Genomic DNA, 20,543 nt, shown 5'->3' with positions numbered 1-20,543 from the left:
CTTCTTGCTACGGCCGACGCGGCACAGACTCAGCCCAGTTCGTCGTGGTTTTTTTTCCTAGGACCAACCACTATGTCTGTATTATATTAGGAAACATATCTAGTGCAAATCATAATTTCATGAAAATTCATACAAACTACGGCAAAAAAATCATCTAAATTCATCAAAAAATTACACATGTAGATGATATGATCATACACAATCTTGTAAAATATCTTGTCCAAACTCAACTTTGTTTGTGAGATATAAAAATAACAAATTTCTAACAAATCATCTGGACAACTTCTTGACTTGAAATTTATGTCAAATTTAGACAACATATTTTACAAGGTTGTATATCATCATATCATGATCATGCTTGATTTTTTTTGAATTTAGACGACTCGTTTTCACAAAGTTATGATATTAAGCCATGAGTCTGGCCGTAGGGAAAAATAAAATCTAACACTCGAACTCTAGACCACACACTTAGGATCCAGCAGCACTACCACTGCACCAAATGTATGCATGTGGTTGGGGTGCACGTTACAACTGTTTTGGACTCAAATAAGAATAAAAAGAATTAAAATGGCACAAAGGTTGGCGAGCGGACTCAGAACCCGAGACCTAACGCATCGACGAAAATTCCATTACCACTGCACCACTAGACGATTTGGTCTCGTTGACGGTATTAAGTTTAGTTAAACAAAGTCCACGTTAATTAAACAAAAGTCCATGTGAACTGAGATGAAGAACAATATATGTGTGACTCATTTTCTCTTTTTAATCCAGAATTAAAATTTATAGTTGGTATTTATACCTCATAACAGCTCCAAATCCGATGTTTTTTTTCTGATTTTTTCTAAAATCATGATCTTTCATTTAATGCCATTTGTTTTATGTAAATAGCATGGATAATTTTCATATGGCTTATTTTTACACCTAAGTAGACAATAGAAAAAAACATATTTTTTATAACAATTGATAATGTAACTTCACATTCTCTAATGTTATGGTAAATCTAAGGTTGTGTCCAAATTTGAAGTTCATACAAGTTCAAAAAAGTTATATGGTACTTAAATCTTAAAGTTTGAGTTGAGTTGTAAGAAACAATATTAGAGATGTATCCATTTGTGAACAATGTATGGTCCCATTTTAGTGAAATCATGTAAGTTTTTTATGGATAGAATATGGATCAAAAATATATTGTCACGTCAATTTTTAGAAATTTTCAGCCAACTTTACATATTATTGCAATTATTGTGTAATAACTTGGAGATAGAAGTTTGAATTGTTCCTAGAAGATAATTAAATTTTTGGTAGGCGTTCGAGATCACTTGATTTCTGCGATGATGTTGATAGGCGTCAACAAGCATTTTTTGCGCCGTTGCCGGGGAAGGCATAGGTTAAAGAATTTATTAATGACCGGAAGATTTATTATGGTTAGTAGCCAGTGGTCTGGGAGGACAATCCCATTGTTTTCTCCTTTGTGAAAATAGGGTAGTGTTCGATTGATTCTAATTTGCCAAACGGACTTCATGACGAATCCGAGCCAACTTTGAGGAAGAGCGTGATTTGGCATTAGTATTCCCGAAGCTGCTCAGCGCTGGCAATTAAATCAGTCTTAAATTGCATCAAGTTTGGGAAGAGGCTCTGTGTTTCCTTCGAACTGGTTTTTCTATCGTCGTTGCCTGATCACCAACAACACAGAAGACTACGCCGAATGAGATACTGACCACATCAAGATGCAATCAAGGTGAGTAATTCATCGAACTCATATATCAGGGGCCATAGCATGTGGCGATCAAAATTATAAATTCTTCTCGAAGAAATTCTAAGAAGAGCAAGACATATCCCCGAAAAACCCAAACACCACATCAAGGTACTAATTTTTCCCATAATCCTTATGATACGGTAAACCACGTACAAAATTCTCGTCAAGCTTAGCTTAATTTTCAGAAACTTAAAAATTGTTGGAATTAGAAATGTCTTGTTCAAAGGACTTAAATTTTTGAACCCTTGCCGACAGGTAAACCGGTAGTTATCCCATATTTGTTTTCAACCATTGCATATTTAAATTCTTACATTTTTCATTTGGATTTTTGCATGAGCATTTGCATCATTTGCACTAAAACCCTTGCATGTTTTGATTCCCCATCTTTCGCATTTGCATCCTTCATGAATCTTGGATTAGAACAAGTGCCCAAGGGGCAAAATTGGAAGAAAATGGCTTCCATCACAATTTGGAACCTAGTGCATGCATGAACTCGGATGATTTACATGTCTTAATTCATTTGGGACCATGCATAGGCCTGCACAGGCCTATTTCTGCACTCATTCAATCACTTTTGGACCATATAGCAGTCAATTAAGAGCTCTGAAAAGGATGATGGAAATTGGGGCCAGCACATGGCCGGTCGACCATCATGGTCGGCCGACCATGGGGCACCTCCCCTCTATAAAACCCGGTGCACATGGATCAATTGCATCCTCATACACTGAAATCCACCAGCCTTGCTCCAAGTTATTCTTCCTTTAGGCCTCTTATCTCTTGTTCTTGCTCCAAGTTCATAAGAAAAAAAGAAGAAAAATATTTTCTTGCTTTGCATTTCATTTGCACTTTGTGTTTCCTTCCTTTCCCACTGCAAGAACGTGTTTGTGGTGGTACTACTACCCCGCAAGAACGATTTTGTGGTGCGTCATCGCCCACAAGAATGATTTTGTGGAGTGTTATCACCCACAAGAACGATTTTTGTGAGAGGCGACCAAGCCCCGCAAGGATTACTAACTCTCGGACGGCTGACCTTTATTTAACCAACTCTCACATAACCATTCTGAGTTCTTGTTGTGTGTTCTTGTGTTCTTGATTGCAGGTATGAGGAAGTCCATAAGGAGGTTCGTTGGCACACTCAAGAAGATGGTCGGCTCCAGCTCGGGTCGTTCCCAGGGAGGATCGAGCTCTCTTCGCTCATCCACCCCGACCCAAAGCTACACAAGAGAGCCGGAGGAGTCCTATGACGAACCAGTAGAGTCGCAGGCGCCTGAGCAACAGCAAGAAGAAGAGACGCTAGACGACTCCCACATCGAGCTCAGAGGAGAACGCGAGTTCCAAGCCTACAACATCTTGAGAAACAGGACCTTCGGCCACACGTGAGTGTTCGACGAAGAACTGCTGAAGAAGACAGGTATGGACACCGAATTCGCTAGTATTTGGAAGGCCGTGGGATGGTCAACTTTTGCTGAAATTTCTGAAGAAGGTTCCCGGGATTTGACGATTCAATTTCTTTGCATCTTGTGGAAACTGAAAATGGTGTTTCATTTCGATTTTTCGGGAATGAGTTTTCAATGACTTGGAAAGATTTGAGCACTCTTTTGGGTTTTCATCCAAGATGCACTACTGATATTGAGCACGTAATCCGTGCATACCACAAGGAAAGTTTTTGGCAGTCCATCTCGGGATTAGCCTCGTATATGCAGCCCCATTGTAATGATATTCAACATCCGATCTTGCGTCTGATGCATAAATGGGTTGCACTTATGTGTTTTCCAAGGGAGGATCTTCGAACGGTTCAGGTTGATGAACTTCGTATTCTTTATGCCATGGTGAACAAAATTAAAATTGCCCCCGTTAAAGAAATGGTTTGCCAGTGGCTTGGGGATTTCAGAATGGTTGAGCCTGTTGAATGTACTTCACTTATTACGCGGATTGCTAATGGTTTGGGTGTGTTAACTTGGGCTCAAATTACTTATATTGCGGCACCCCGTATGCAAATTGATTTGGCTTATTTGGTACAAGGACATACTTTAAAGAGTGCTCTAGATGGCTCGATTATATTTTTCTTTCCCGGCTATGTAAACGAAATCCCGCTTCCTAACCCGGGGCTTCGTTTATATAAGAGCAGGAGCCTAACATTTGAACTGCAGCCTATGGAAGCACCTCGCAGGAGTAGTGTGTCCGGAAGAATGACCAGGAGTAGGTCCCGGAATGCTGCAATGGACATGCTGCCGCCTCCGCCACATCCTTTTCATGGTTATGCAGGGTATGCTCTAGCTGGAGGGATGGCCGGATCCTCGTTCGAACATCAACCTAGTTGGGACCAGCACATCCCGCAACCCGAGGCCGGTGGGTCATCATGGCAGAGTGCAGGAAGCTCCGACTGGGAGCAAGCCGCCAGGGCCAATTGTGGCTACAGTGGTAGCTCCAGTTCAAGTGGGGCACCCCCGCTCTTCGCGGCCCGACACTCATTTTCAGCACGAAGCTACCATGATCTCCGTCAAGGGATCCATGATATCAACCTTAGGACGGATGACATTGAGCATACTACGCAGCAAATCCAGAGCACCCTCAACATACATATTGAAGACACAATGCAGCAACATGCCCAGCAGCAAAGAGATCATATCACCATGATGAATTTCCTGAAGAAGCAACAAGAGGACAATCTGGCTTTCTACTGGTACCATGGTTATGATCCTGGACCCGGACAATAAGCCAGCTTGCGGGGGAGAGCTCCCGGAAGGTAACATGTATCCTTGCATTTGCTTATTTCCCTTTTCTCACCCATTGCATTGCATCGCATAAAAACTTAAAAATGACAAAAATATTTGCTATCATTTCCTTTAGTTCATTTGCTTATTTTCCATGAGCAATTATGCTCAGTTGACATGATGAACAGTTGCTCTATTTTATTCTCTCTATTATGCTCAGTTTACAACTTGTATTCTCCAAGAATTGGGTTTGTTGGTTGGAAGAATTTAACTTGAACCTGAAATTTTGTGGGTTGCAAGTGCATGATCCAAGTCTAAGTTGTTGAGAAATATAATATGATGAATTAGAGTTACTACAAACTTGTTCCAAACAAAACTTTACGTCCAAAATTTTTATTTGCTCAAATGACAAAATGAAAAGTTCCTCAATGATGAGAAAATTCCTACCAGAGCCATATGCATGCATGAAGCCCTCATTGATCAAACTAGTACACATGCTGCTTATTATCATTTTGAGCTTTGTCAAACTTTGTTACCTTTGTGAGTTTCATTTCATGCTCTCATGATAGAGATCACACACACACCACCATCACTTGCTAAACCTTCCACAACGGAGGTTAGCAACCATTCGCCACTTATTTACCATCCAAATACTCCGCAAATATAAAATGATCTCTCTCTCTAGTACTACACCTAGAAGGGCATGAGCTAAAAAAATATATGTGGGCACATGAAGGTCCATGAATAGAAAAAAAATGTGGGCACATGAAGGTCCATGAGTAGAAGAAAAAAAAGAGAGAAAACCTAGCCATGTCCTAAAATAGAATGAGGAGAGAGATCATATACATGGAGTTTCATTTATTCATTTCCCTTACCATCCATCCACCACACACATGCACATCTCGATCATGGTTATATGACTTGTTTACTCTATTAGGTTCAGTTTTTGACTTAGCAAATATTTGATACAAGTGTGCCTTATCATTCTTCCTATCCATGAGCTCCACATAAACCATTATAGAATAGTAGGAAGAAGGCACACTCAGGCCTTGGTTAGGGTTCAAACACATTGAGCGATTCGAGAGCGTCATTTGAGGAACTCAGTTTTATTTCTAAAATCTTTGAAAACCTCCGGATGTGAAGATGAGCAAAGAATGAATGAGTAGTGCTTTATGAGTCATTCTATCTTTCAACCGCCCAAGATAAGGAAAATGCATGATGCCCCATGGATACTAAGGTAAAATGGTAAGAACTATTGCCAACTTATTCAATTCAAGGTAGAATATTTTGTTGTAATATGAGCATGGTAAAGAAATGAGATATTGTAGCAACTCCTGATCAACAACCTTAAGTTTAGCTTTGCTCAGGGACGAGCAAAAGTTCAGCTTGGGGGGATTTGTTGATGCTCAATTCAGACCATTTCTGAGCGTCTATATGATTAAAATAAATGGAAGAGCTTGCATTTCTTGCACTCATGATGCTAATAAATCACCGAATTCCACATGTCCCTTTAGAACTTTATGAGTGCAGGTTTTTAGCTGAAATGGAGGGCAATCATACCCTTTTGATCCAAGGAAGAAGACGCCGTCCAATCACGTGCTGACACACAAGCAACACATGGATTGGAGGGCCCACCAGAAGCACAACCCGACTTAACACAAGCCGTGTCATCAACTAGGGGTATGAGGGCCCACATGTCAATGCCTCAGCCAAAGGGGAAGGCAGGTGGGGCCGGACCATGGCCGGCCGACCACCATGGTCGGCCGATGGCCCATGGGCCCCACCGCCTTACTCCTTCGACGTGGCACTCTCTCATTGGATGACAATGTCGGTTTGAGGTTCAAGAGCTGCAGAAACCAGCCGAGGAGAAGGTGACACCCTCCTATAAATATTAGTGGAGGGGTCTCAAATGAAGACACACCAAGAGTTGGAGAAAATTCATATTTTGTGCAAGATGTAGTCTTCATCTTCACTTGTAGAGGTCCTAGGCTAGTGAAAAATTCAGGTGTGGAGTTGTAGTAAAGGGCCTAGAGTCTTAATGACTACGTTTGAATGTGATTCTATCCCACGGTTTGTAGAGGTAGCCGGCAGGTGGTGATAGCCCTGTCCGTGTCCTAGTAATCCTCCATGTTCGGGTAGGATGGTAGGAGGTGCATAAAGCCGTATGGTTGGGTTGAACTCTTCTTCCCCGCTAGTAGCGGTCTCCCTTATCCATGATCTAGGTTCAATCTTTGTGTATGAACGAATCAATTCAATTATATTTCATGCATGCTAGATAGTAAATAAACTCCGTTATACTTGTCTACACTCTAACTTTGTGCTAACCTAAGATAAATATTAGTTGAGTGCCTCTCTTGTGTCACACTACCCATTTATCATCAACTGTTTATCCCTGGTTAGACCCTGATTATTAATCCATAATAACTTCCATGCTTAATAAACTTTTTACACCACCGCCTTCCCTGCGAAAATATAAATGACACCCCAGGTGCTCTCGGGTAAACTGCTACGGCGGTACTCCGTGCGCTTGCGGATTTATTCGTGGCTCATGAACTACCTGCCATCTCATTGACATCTGCGGGCATCGTCGTTCGAGATCACTTGATTTCTGCGATGATGTTGGTTGGCGTCAACATTTAGCTGGGAAACCATCAGGGCCAGACGCCTTATTATGTTCCATCTAGAATACTGCCTCCCAAACTTCTTCATAAGAGAACATAGCTTGTAGTTTATCTTTTTCAATATATGTTACCTGTAGAATATCATCCCTACGACTCTCATCCAAAGAAAGGAAACTTGGGTTTGAAGGGCCAAATCCATGATAGTAATCTGTAATGTGTTTTTTTAATTCTGCATCTCCCTGAATTATTTTATCTCCATCCTCTAGCTGGAAAATTCTGGTTTTCCTATGTTTTCCATTTGCTACGATGTGAAAATATTTGGTGTTCATATCACCAAACAAGAGCTTCAAGATTTTTCCTCTTTGATACAACTTAATCTCTTCCTCTCAGAGGAGTTGAATTAGTCGTGACTTTAAAGTTTGTTTCAAATCAATCTCCCACTGTTGTAGTGCTTGAGTTTTTGATTTTTTGTTAAGCACATCTAACTTGGAGATGAGTTCTTTTTTCTCCTTGTAATACCTGTTTTGTTTTTGGCCCAACCCCTGAGAAATTGACGGAGCCGTCTAATTTTAATTTGCCATATCTCAAGGGGAGAGATCCCGCTGCAACTTTGCCGCCACGAATCTATCACTACCTCTCGGAAGTCATCATGTGTCAGCCAACCCAATTCAAATCTGAACAAAGGTTGGGATGAACCTGGTGATAAACCAAAGGAGAGTAAAAGTGGCGTATGATTAGAAGAAATCTCTCTTAAAAGGGCTTGAACTGTGGCCCTTGGGAATTTCAGCTCCCAATCAGTGGAGACCAGAACCTTGTCCAACCTCTCAAAGGTAGGTTCTGGAAGGGAGTTAGCCCAAGTGTAATTTCGACCAGTTAATTCAAGCTCTTTGAGGTCTAGACTATTTATGACCGCGTCTATTTATGACCGCGTTAAACAGTGATGGCCACCGATCATCATAGCGATCATTATTTTTAGTGAAGCGGCTTGTCCGATGGGATTAGAGTCGTTTTCAAAATCTTCGGTAAAACGGCTTCATTCTCCATGTGATGTTAGGAGGTGCCGGAGAAGCCACAAATTTCGGCTTTATTCTTTTAATGGAAGCCGTTTTGGGCTTCTTCTCCGGCTTCAGTCTACGTTTTGCAAATCAGCTTTTAGTAGAGCTTCATATGAAACTGGTCGAGAAGCCCCCTTTAAGGCCCTGTTTAGCACAGCTCCGCGAAGGGCTTCTCCCCTGGCTTCACGTGGAGCTGTGCCAAACGGTTCCAAATCAAACAGCTTCACCGTCCAAGCCCCTGAAAATCCGTTCGCAAATTAAGTGAGGGAGCCGGAGCCACCCCGCAGCTCCTTCCTTATCCCAGATGCGGAAGACCCATGCTACCCTCAGAGCTGCGACGGGAAAGAAGAGAGATGCACAGGGATGTTGCCTACCGACGGTACAAGGCGTGGCTGCTTGGTGGTGCTCGTCGTCGCCGACGGGGCTCGTGCTCAGCAAGACGGAGTGTGCGACGCGGCCGGTGCTCAGCGAGTCGGAGTGCACGACGGGGCAGTGCTCGGCTGGGCTGGAGGGCGCGGCGGGGCCAGAGCTCGGCAGGACCTGAGCGCGGCAGGCCGGAGTGGAGCCGCCGTTCAGCGGCGCTGCGCGCAGCTGTGTGTGGAGCGAGCGGTGAGCACTGAGCAGTCTCCGTGAAAGGAAGAGGATAAGGTAGAACCGTAGAAAGAAAGTGGAATTGGTAGGAAAAAAAGTAGGAAGAAAAAATTAAAAATAAAAGAAAGAAAAAAAGAAAAAAAATGCATTATTAATAATGATATTACTTTTTTATTATAACTGTAATTACGTTATAATAATGGTGAATGCAAACATCAAACTTATGTGTATAATGAAATATAATAGGCAAGGGTATATTGGACATTTGATATCTTTAATTCTATTCATGAAGAGAAGCCGTTTTACCAAATATTTTTCAAAACGGCTCCAGCTCCATTAGAGAAGTTGGTTTGTTAAAGAAGCAATAGCCGGAGCCATTTTAGGAGGAGCCGGAACTCTACCAAAACATGCCCAAAGCTCTACCAAAGGGGCTCTAATACAGTCGCCCGCCGCCATTTGTCAATGGTAGTGCTGCTTCATCATCATCAGAAACGAAATCAAATGAGTATGGCTGCTGAAATTTATTTGTACACTTGGTCCACAAGTACGTGCACTTGCATTATAATAGGGGATCGGAAATCTGGTATTATTCCTATAGCTAGTTAGGAAAAGAAGAAATCAATCTGGCATGTTGTCTGGTTATTTATTAACCGCCCCACTTTCCACCACCGCCACCCCCTCCCGACCTCCTCTCCACCTCACCGCCGCCGGAGCAGGGCACCGGAAGCCCGTGCGCCTGCTGGGAAGGCGGCGGTGGGGCTCCACTCAACTTCCCAAGGTGCTCCCGTCCCCTGGTCACCAATGTGCTCCCGTCCCCTGGTCACCAATGTGCCGGCGCCGGGCATGGAGGCGGCTGCGGCGGCGGCGGCCTGGAGCTACAGATCCGGTGTCCTATAGCCCGGATCCGATGATCCCGGGGCCGGATCTTCGCGGTGCGGTGGCGGCGGTTTCCCCCCTCGGCTGTGGCGCGTGGGCCATCGGCTCCGTGAGGTGGCCCGGGCGGCGTGACTTCATGGTCTGTGCCTGCGTCTGCCGCCGGTGGCGCGAGGGGGCCCTTATCCTCGCCTCGCTCAAGCTGCGGCTACGGCCGCGGCTCATGGCGACAGCGTCCCCGAGCTCGCACGGGCGAGACTCCGGTGGCCAGGTTGGCGTCGCAGCCGAGAGCGGCGGTGGACGCGGAGGTGGAGCCAATGATGCGCATGGGCGCAGGTGGGCAACGGCTGCTGTCGGTTGGAAGCGGCCGGTGCCAGTGCCAGCAGCGACAGCCTAGTCGGAGGGGATGTACGACACAGCTGTGCGGCTGCCGCTTGCAACCGGTGCGTCGATGCCCTCTCTGACGACCATGGCTACAACTCAAGACGCTGCGATGTGCCTCGCTGCAACACTCACACACGTGTGGTTCTTTAGCAATAGCAGGTCAAATCTTGTTGCTTTCAGTGTGATCTTGGTGATTGATGGGTGCTGGGCGAAAGCTTTGCCCGGTGTAATGCCGGTGCCGGCGGCGGTGATGTCCTTGGGCTTCACATTCCTTCATGGAGGCGCCGCCGTAGAACCCCTAAACCAAGTTCCATTATGAGGGATTTCGGGTGAAAACCCATTCCGATCTTCCTGTCTAGTGGTGGTGGCGTCGGTTCGACATCGTTCCCTTGGTGAAGGCATCGCTTTTGAAGATCCCCTCGTACCGCCGTTCACAATGCCCCCTATGCTCCTGGCGATACCGGGTGCCTTTGTTTTCCTTCTACTAACGTTCTTTTGGAACTTCTGATACAGGCCGTTGCCTTGCATCGTGGCTCGGTGAGTGCCTCCATTTGGCGCCTCTACTCTGTCGACGCTCCTCTTGATGGTGGCATCAAATCTTATGCCAGGTGGTGTTTCCATCTCTTCCATCATTCCCCTACGAGGCTTCCTCCCCTTGTACGGCATTGGATGGCAGTGGGTGGAGCCCGGATGCGCTACAAAAGGTGTTACCATCAGCTTCAAGGGGGGTCTTCGTGTCCCGTGAGTCCTGGTTTGCGCACCTTCTACCATTTTTAGTCCCCACTCCATTGGCCTGACTCTCAGATGGAGGGTGACAGCGGAACGGCGTAGCTACGAGGCATGGTATGGATGTGGAACGGTCATGGCTCTTTGGGCGAGCATGTTGTTCAATGGCGGTTCTAGTGAGCGATTGGTGGTCATTCTCCGGCTTGTACCTTATCTTCTGAAAGTGTATGTGGCGTCGATGTTGTATCCGGGTGTACCTTTTCCTCCGTTTTTATTGCTAAAAATCTTGTAATATTTTTACGTACCCAAGGTCCTTTAAATGAAATTCAGGTGGGGATGCCCCCCCCATGGTATCCAGTTATATATATTTGGCAGCATTATATTGTTAATTTCCTTGTGCTCATCATGAGCTGGTACGTACTATCTGGTTAGTTAGTTTTATATAACTACTAGTTGACCATAACTACCAAACTAGTAGTAATATAATGAACAAGCAAGATTATATAGCGCTAGAGAATGTAGACATGGCAGGCACGTCGTGTATACTGTATAGAAAATTGTCGCAACAACTGTGCCGACAGAGATAGATACTCACTCTAATCTAAAATTGTAGATCGTTTTAGCTTTCTAAGTGCGTAGATTTTGTTACGTAATTACATACACTAGATATATATTAAAACCTATGTATCTAAATATGTCAAAACAACTTATACTTTGGAACAGGAGAGTACATAGTTCGTTTGTAGTTTATTTAACAATATATAGGCCTAACTTTTTTAACCTCTAGCTAGTATTGCTACATAGGTAGATATATGTATTTGTTTGTTTAATTTACTGCAGGTGTACGTGGTTGTGCATAACTTTTCACGATTAGGAATGAAGAATTCTGCAGCCATCTCATACGTGCTGTTTGATTTTGTTTTTCGCGACCGTACTTGAGCACGTTTTTCATTAAGAGGGAGAGAAAACAAAGGTACAAAAAGATTGGTTTCGGAGACCTGAAACCAATCCAGTACAGGGTTGCAAAACGATTACATGTTTAAGACTGCGCGACCTAAAGACCTGCCTAACGCGGGCAGAGCCAGCTCTAAACACCTGTAACCAGCCTGGAACCATAACAAGACTTCATCAGCGATCCTAGATAGGACATCAGCTATCGTGCCGACACGACGATTAAAGATCCGGTTATTCCGCTCCTTCCAAAAGAGCCAGCAAACCAATATCGCCAAAGCGTCAAAGCATTCGCGGCCGTCCTTACTGATTCTCTTCCTGGCGCCCGTCCACCAGTCAGCAAAGGAGTGAGAGAGCCCGGAAGGGGTCACCTCGGCCCAGCCGAGCCTACGTAGGACCAAGAACCAAATTTCTCTGGAGAAGACACAGTTAATTAGAAGGTGGTCGGCTGTTTCAGACGTCTGTGAACATAGGATGCAAGAATCGTCGTCCTGTAGGCCATGTCTCTTGCGGCGCTCCGCCGTCCAGCATCTATTGGGGAGCACTAGCCATAAGAAAAATTTGCATTTTGCCGGTGCCCTGGCCTTGTAGAAGATTTTGCCTCCCTCGATACGGCGCGCGTTTGATTTTGTTATGTCTCCTTTTTTTTTGAGATACTGTTATGTCTCCTTTCTGATCAAGCACTCACTATAGGACTAATTATTGTAAGCAAGCAGCAGCAGTGGGCTGGTTCACTATATACATGTCCTCTCTCTACTGGGCCACGTGATCTTAGGCCACATAGTAAGCAAGGCTGCACTGAAATTTATTTGTTGGACCTGTCCCATGGGCCGCCCCCTCTCTCTCCTCCTTTTGCACAGGCCCATAGTGTTAATAAAACCCATACATAGACACAGAAGACCTCTTCTTCTTCTTGGTCTTTTTTTTTTTTTGCGACTTTCTTCTTCTTGGTCGGTCATGCATGCTACCAAAAAGATCATATCGAGCTCACAGAATCACAGCTAGGTCCAGTAATTAAGATTAGCTGCATGCACCATATCATATCTTCTCAGTCTCAGCACTCCGCGCCATGACGGTCGACATATCAGAGTGCTTGTCACGCTGTGGAAGTTGTGGCAATGGATGTTTAATTACTCAAACAATGGTTGGCGATTCCATTTTAGATTATGCGACTGAGATATGAGTTATCATATAGCTAGTCTAGCTAGGATCATTTTACCAATACCATTTGTCAAACACTCAAACATATCACTTATATGATGATGCATGTAATAATCAACTATAGCCGCATGCATCATCTGATCCAATACAAAAAGGTTTACTACTACAGAACAGGCCTTTGGTCCAAGTGATTTGTCCCGGCTGCCTTTGGACCCGGGACCAAAGAGTGCTTTAGTCCCGGGTCCAACAGCTAGCCGGGCAGTGTGGGGTGGGGGGGGGGGGGGGGGGGCAGAGGCTTTTTGTCCCGGTTGGAGCCACCAACCGGGACCAAATCTCCTCCATTTGTCCCGGTTGGTGGCTCCATCCGGAACCATTGGTCCCCGGGGGAGCTTGTTCCTCTCATCATTCATTTTTTGTTTAGCTCAGTTTTTATTGTTTAGAAATAGAGAAATAATGGGAGGTTTCATTGTGAAAGTTTCTTCATTTTTATACCATTTGAACTCAAATGTGTGTGGTACTTTTAGCTGTGCATATATAGACAGATTTACTTGTTTTAGTTTACCTAGATGAGTATAGAGAGTTGATGTGTGATTTTCTTGTATAGAGAGTTGATGTGTGATTTTCCATGTATAGAGAGTTCATATTATTATTATAAATGAAAACTAAATTTTTATTTACAATGTGAGTATATATATTACAATGTGAGTATGTATATATTACAATGTGACTATTTATTATTTTATTAATTTTTTTTGTATTATTAATAATTAGTTGTATTTTGTATGTGTCTTCATTATGTTGTTGTAAAGATAAGTGTAGAGAGTATGAGTTTGCCACCTGTGAGTACATTGGAGCGTTGGGAGTCCGCTTGGGCGGCGGTACACAATCAAATGGAGCCCACCGGACATTCCCTTGAGTTCAGACCTGAGGAGCGTGTTGGACTTCTGAGATGTCGTATTCGTCGTTGGTTTAAGAGAGCATTTCAATGCTTTGAACTTGGTCGAGAAAATCGCAAATTTCAGCGTGAATTTAATGTCGAACTACATGGTACGGATGACGATCGCGAGTTGATGGCTCGATATAATGTAAGACGTGAAGCGTCAGGGCTAGCAGAATTTGACCGTAATGTGGAGAGACTTCGCGAGGTGGTTCACAAGGCCTCGGTCAATAGGTCTCGTGAGTACTTTGTATTAGCATGCATGTATTGTATTTGCTATTATTTCAGCTTGGACCATTTATATTATTATGTTTGTGTGATGGATTATGTAGACCTTTTAATTAATCGTTGTGTATGAGTAATGTTATTACTTTGGACCATTTATTTTTCTATTCATGTTATTCAAACAATGCAGATGGACTGGCAATGGATGTACAAAGCTGACCGACGTACCAAAGAGTTCATTGATGGCTTGTATTATTTTTTGAATGTCGCCGAGGCAAACAAGCAGAATGGTTTCATGTGCTGCCCATGCTTACACTGCCAGAATAACAAAGATTATTCCTCTAGAACAACCCTTCACAATCACATTTTCCGTCAAGGTTTCATGCCCAATTACTTATGTTGGACCAAACATGGAGAAAAGGGTGTTATGATGGAAGACAATGAAGAAGTAGATTATGATGATGCCCAAATTCCAATCCATGCTGGATTCGGTGCCTTTTACGATGATACTGCCATGGAAGAGCCTGAAGCAGATGATGCAGAAAATGAGCCCACCGACGAGCTTGGGCAGGCATTGTGCGGTGAGCGGGAAGATTGTGAGAGTGAAAAAGAGAGGCTAAAGTTTCAGCAGATGATAGAGGATCATCGCAAGTTGTTGTACCCAGGATGTGAGGATGGGTTGAAGAAGCTTGGCACCACACTGGAGTTGCTGCAATGGAAGGCAACATATGGTGTATCAGACAAGGGATTTGGTGAATTACTAAAACTTTTGAAAAAAATACTTCCTAAAGACAACGAATTGCCTAGCACGACGTACGAAGCGAAACAGCTTGTTTGCCATCTAAGATTGGAGGTACAGAAGATACATGCATGTCCCAATGACTGCATCCTCTACCGAGGTGACTACGAGAATTTGGATGCTTGCCCCGTATGCTGTGCATTACGTTACAAGATCCGAAAAGATGATCCTAGGGAAGTCGAGGGGGAGCATCCCCGGAAGAGAGTTCCCGCCAAGGTCATGTGGTACTCGCCTATAATACCACGTCTGAAGCGTCTGTTTAGAAATAAAGATAATGCTAAGTTGATGCGATGGCACAAAGAGGAACGCAAGCAAGACTCAATGTTGAGACACCCAGCGGATGGGTCACAGTGGAGAAAAATAGATAAAACATACACTGACTTTGCCTTGGATGCGAGAAACATAAGGTTTGGTTTGAGATGGCATGAATCCTTTCGGTGAGATGAGCAGTGGGCACAGCACTTGGCCTATCACTCTATGCATATACAATCTTCCACCATGGCTATGCATGAAGCGAAAATTCATCATGATGCCTATACTTATCCCGGGCCCAAAGCAGCCCGGAAATGACATCGATGTATACTTAAGACCATTGGTCGAGAAACTATTATTGTTATGGCATAAAGAAGGAGTACGGATGTGGGACGAATACAAACAAGAGGACTTCAACCTACGAGCATTGTTGTTTGTAACCATCAATGACTGGCCTGCTCTTAGTAACCTGTCGGGACAATCGAACAAGGGATATAGAGCGTGCACACACTGTTTGGAAGATACCGATAGTATATGGTTGACTCACTGCAGAAAATGTGTATACATGGGTCATCGTCGGTTTCTTCCCATCAGACATCAGGTACGAAGGAAAGGCAAGCATTTCAAAGGGCAGGCGGACCACCGAACAAAACCGAAGCACCATACTAGTAGCGACATCTTGGAAATGGTCAAAGATCTAGAAGTAGTATTTGGAAAGGGACCAGGTAGCCAACCTGTTCCGAGCGAAAACGGATTGGCGCCCATGTGGAAGAAGAAGTCTATTTTTTGGGAGCTACCATATTGGGAAGTCTTATATGTTCGCCATGCAATTGATGTGATGCACCTCACAAAGAATCTTTGCGTCAATCTGATAGGATTCTTGGGAGTGTACGGAAAGAATAAAGATACACTAGAAGCACGTCAGGAATTGCAATGAATGGAAGACAGAGATGCCCTACATCCTGAAAAGCGAGACAATGGACGACACTATTTAAGTCCCGCCAGCTATACTCTTAGCAAAGAAGAAAAGAAAAGTATGTTTGAATGCTTGAGTAGTGTCAAGGTTCAATCTGGATACTCATCGAATATAAAAGGAATCCTAAATTTGCAAGAGAAGAAATTGACAAACCTAAAGTCTCACGACTATCACGTGCTTATGACTGAACTTCTTCCCATTGTGCTGCGGGGGATTCTGCCTGAGAACGTGCGGTTAACCATCGTGAAGCTATGTGCCTTCCTCAACGCAATTTCTTAAAAGATAATTGACCCAGACAATCTGACAAAGCTGCAGAACGATGTGGTACAGTGTCTTGTTGGATTTGAGCTGATATTTCCACCATCATTCTTCAACATTATGACAAATCTTCTAGTGCACCTTGTGAAAGAGATTGATATCCTCGGACCTGTATTTATACACAACATGTTCCCCTTCGAGAGGTTCATGGGTGTACTAAAGAAATGTGTTCGTAACTGTGCTCGTACAGAAGAAAGCATCGCCAGTGCATACGGAACAGAGGAGGTTATTGATTTTTGTGTTGATTTTATTGATGATCTTAAACCGATTGGGTCCCTGAATCGCGGTATGAGGGGAGACTAAGTGGAAAGGGCACACTAGGAAAAAAAATCTCATGTCTACACAGATGATGACTCATTCAAGAAAGCGCATTACGCGGTTCTTCAACAATCGTCCTTGGTGGATCCGTATATCGAGAAACATAAGAAGATTGTAACCTCGGAATTCCCAGAAAAGTCTGAGACTTGGATTACACGTCAACACATCGGCACTTTAGGCAGCTGGTTGCGGAGACATCTAATGCATAACATGGATATAGGTGAACAACTGTTCTTGTTGTCTAGGGGACCATCCTGGAATATCTTAACGTACCAAGGGTACGAGATAAATGGGAACACATTTTACACGGCAACCCAAGATAAAAATAGCACAAATCAAAATAGTGGTGTGCGTATGGACGCCACAGACAGCAATGAAAAAAAGGAGACATTTTATGGTTATATTGAAGAGATATGGGAACTGGATTACGGTCCAATTTCAAGGTGCCCCTGTTTCGGTGCCAGTGGGTGAAGCTGACTGGAGTAACAAAAGATCAATAGGGTATGACAATAGTTGATCTTAACAATCTTGGGTACAGAGACGAGCCATTCGTCCTAGCCCAGGATGTTTCTCAGGTTTTCTACGTTAAGGACATGTCTAGCAAACCAAATAAGGGGATCAATAAGCAAACCGATGCGCCAAAGCGACACATAGTCCTTTCAAGTAAAAGAAATATCATTAGAGTCGAGGACATGATAGACTTGTCAGAGGACTATAATAACTTTGCTGACATTCCACCTTTCACAGTCAATGCTGATCCATGCATCCTGCTAGCCAATGAGGATGATCCATACTTGCGCCGTGATCATAATCAAGGGACATTTGTGAAGAGAAAGTCTGTTATCGTACCAATACCTGCTGATCCTTGATGTATTAGAAACTTTTTATGTAATATTTCATAAACATGTGATGGGAAATTTGAAAATTTTGATTTATATATGTGTTGCATCAATTTCTCCTCGCACATTGACACCCTATATATGAGAATTGATTAAGTTATATGTGAAAATCACTTTTTTAACGTTAATGTGCTGAGGAAACTCATTTTATTTCGAAAGCCAATATTTTGAAATATTTCTATTATCTAATACATATTTGCATGGTCAAAATAAAAATTATAATATATATAAAGTTATATAAATTATGAGTCCTATCACTTAAATAAAATGCAATATTTTTGCTAGACATATAGAATCTAAATTCATAGAGAAACTTTTTTTGATAATTTTTGGACTCAATATTTTCTTTCTACGCAATTAAAAGCTGATAGTCCATTTTAAAAGAACAAATTAAAAAGGAAATGAAAAAAAAAGCTGATAGCCCAAAGTTTTGGCGCCAGAATGAAAAACGGGCCTCATTTTCGTCGCGACCCGCCAAAACACCCTTTGATCCCGGGTCATGGCTTCACCTGGGGCCAAAGGGGGGGGGGGGGCCTTTGGTCCCGGTTCCAGCCACCACCGGGGACCAAAGACCCTTTGGTCCCGGGTGGTGGCTGGAACCGGGACCAAATGCTCCCACCCTATATATCCAGGCGCCCTTCTCCCCTGCCTCCTCCCCAACACTTGGTGGTTTTCTTGATCCGTCCGCAGCCGCCGCCGGTCGATTGCCATCGTTGTGCCCTGCCCTAGAGCGCCGCCGCCTCATCATCCCCGCCCCGAGCGCCGCCGCCTCGTCGACACCATGCACCGCCCTCGCGCCACCGTCCCCCGCGCGTTCCCGGCCCCCGGAGCACCGCGCTGCCACCGTCCACCGCTTTCGAGAGCACGTGCCGCCGCCTCGACCCCCGCGCCGCTGCCCCGAGCGTCCGCCCCGAGCGCTGCCCCGAGCGTCCGCCCCGAGTGCCGCCGCGCCGTCGTCCCCTGCTGTGAGCTGCACCCCGATCCCCCTGCCCACGCCGGCATTGCACGCCAGCGGGCGGCCCTACAGAGCATTGCACGCTTGATGGAACAGTAGCCCCAAATGTTTTAGGTTCAAATTTGAGGGCTACTATTTTTTTATTATTCAATTTGTATGTAATTTAAGTCCCAAATTTCTGGATTAATTTGAGGTTCAAATTTAGTGCATTAATTTGTTTGTAATTCAAGTCCCATTTGTTTTGTAATTGAAGTTAATTTGGTGTGATTCACATTAATTTGTTTAGTGCATTAATTTGTTTGTAATTTAACCTCAATTTGGATGTATTTAGATGGAAATTTAGTTTGAAAATTTAGTATGGAAATGATTGACGGAAATTTAGATGGAAATTTAGTAATGCTGAGGACAGCTGGTGATGATTGCATCCGGTAGCGCCACGACAGCTGGTAATGCCGAGGACACCGGTGATGCCACCAATACCGACATATACCTCAATATGTCCGGTGGCGATGAAATTTATCAACCAACAGCTGATGCTGATGACCAGGAACCAAACGTATATATCTTAACATCGATCATTCTTTTTATTTGTCGTACTTACAATGAGTAATCACCATGAATATATATGAATTTTTTTTGAAGCCATCTGGATCATCAAGTCAGGCCAAAAAAACAAAGCGAGGCCTGACCAAGAAATTGGAAGGGCGATTTATCATAACAGAAGTGGCTCCAGATGGTGAACCGATCGCTCCAGAAGTAGCCGCAAAGAAATACATTAGGCAATGTGGTTGTCTTGTTCGGGACCACATCCCTATCAGCTTCAGGTTATGGAAAGATAACAATCCAAGCGAGCAAAGGGATGTGGTGCCTGAAAGAGAAAACGAGTGGCTCTGGCGGGAGCTGAAGAAGAACTTCAGGTTCCGGCTGAATCAGAAGAAGCTGCTAAGCGCTGGACCCTGAGCAAGATGGCCGAACAACTTCAAACATTCAAGAAGAATCTAACAAAGAATTATATCAAGAAAGGGAAAACGCCAGAGTTCACTGGAGACCTTGTAAAGTAGAAGGACCACTGGAATGCCTTTGTGGCATATAAGTCTTCAGAGCTTGGGATTCGAAACGTGCAAAAGGCCAAGGAAAATGCCTCCAAGAAAGTATATCATCACACTCTTGGGCAAGGTGGGTACAAGATGGCAAAACCAAAATAGGAGAAGATGGAGCAGGATTTGATTGACAAAGATATCACGCCTGCGACCATCACCTGGTCTGAACGTTCAAAGAACTGGTACTATGCTCATGGTGGACGGTTGGACCCATAAAATTCAGCAAGTGGCCCGCAGACTACAGGAGGTCATACAAGCAGTTAGCCGAGGCAGATTCCAGCCTGATCGAGAAAAGGACGAACTGACATACGCCCTTCAGAACCTAGAACATCCGGGGTGTACAAGGGGTAAGTGAGTGGTTGCGTGGAAATATGGCTTCAGAGATTACATCGATACATATAGAAGACGGGATAGAAGGAAGAACGAGGAGCGCCTTCACTTGCGAAGGCTAGAGGAACAGCTCCTCTCACAAGATGAAAGAATGGCAGAGGAGGTTAAATGCCCGGTGGCTGTTGGTATTTTGTAACGTCACGAATAAAATCCGCAAGCGCACGGATACCGCTGTAGCTTTCACCCAAGAGTATTCCAGGGTATTGTATCCACTAGGGAACATGAGTACACTACCTACGGGTTCAGGCTGTCCAATGACACACACACACTGGTGTAGGAGGATAGGAAAGAGAGGACTTTCTAATATCTAGAATCTATGTTTAGAAGAAGAAATCACATCGCCGTTATACTTCGAGCTGAAGGTATCGACCGGCTTATACAAGCCGATAGTTCCAATATTTGCTCTATCCAATATCCGAATGTGGAGGATTACTAAAAGGCTCGAACAGGGCTATCACCACCTGCCAGCTACCTCTACAAACCGTGAGACTATCAGACAACTGAGTGGTATAGTCCAGCCTAGACACCACATCTACGCCTTTCCC

General features: G+C 44.1%; 1 protein-coding gene across 1 annotated transcript; it reads left to right on the top strand.

Moving 5' to 3' along the window:
* Positions 1-2,460: 2,460 nt before the first annotated feature.
* On the top strand, positions 2,461-6,736 carry LOC120703712. The gene is made up of 2 exons (XM_039987873.1): positions 2,461-5,203; positions 5,239-6,736. Exon 1 carries the CDS (start codon positions 3,325-3,327, stop codon positions 4,468-4,470), a length of 1,146 nt encoding a protein of 381 aa, XP_039843807.1. The 5' UTR covers positions 2,461-3,324; the 3' UTR covers positions 4,471-5,203; positions 5,239-6,736.
* Positions 6,737-20,543: the final 13,807 nt, after the last annotated feature.

Source organism: Panicum virgatum, chromosome 4K (assembly GCF_016808335.1).
Source record: "Panicum virgatum strain AP13 chromosome 4K, P.virgatum_v5, whole genome shotgun sequence".
Classification (NCBI taxonomy): Eukaryota; Viridiplantae; Streptophyta; class Magnoliopsida; order Poales; family Poaceae; genus Panicum; species Panicum virgatum.
Note: the sequence above shows the minus strand (reverse complement) of the source record. Positions and strands in the feature narration are given on the sequence as shown.

Excerpts from the sequence above, each read along its gene's own strand:
- LOC120703712 (XM_039987873.1), top strand. The coding sequence starts at position 3,325 with ATGACTTGGAAAGATTTGAGCACTCTTTTGGGTTTTCATCCAAGATGC.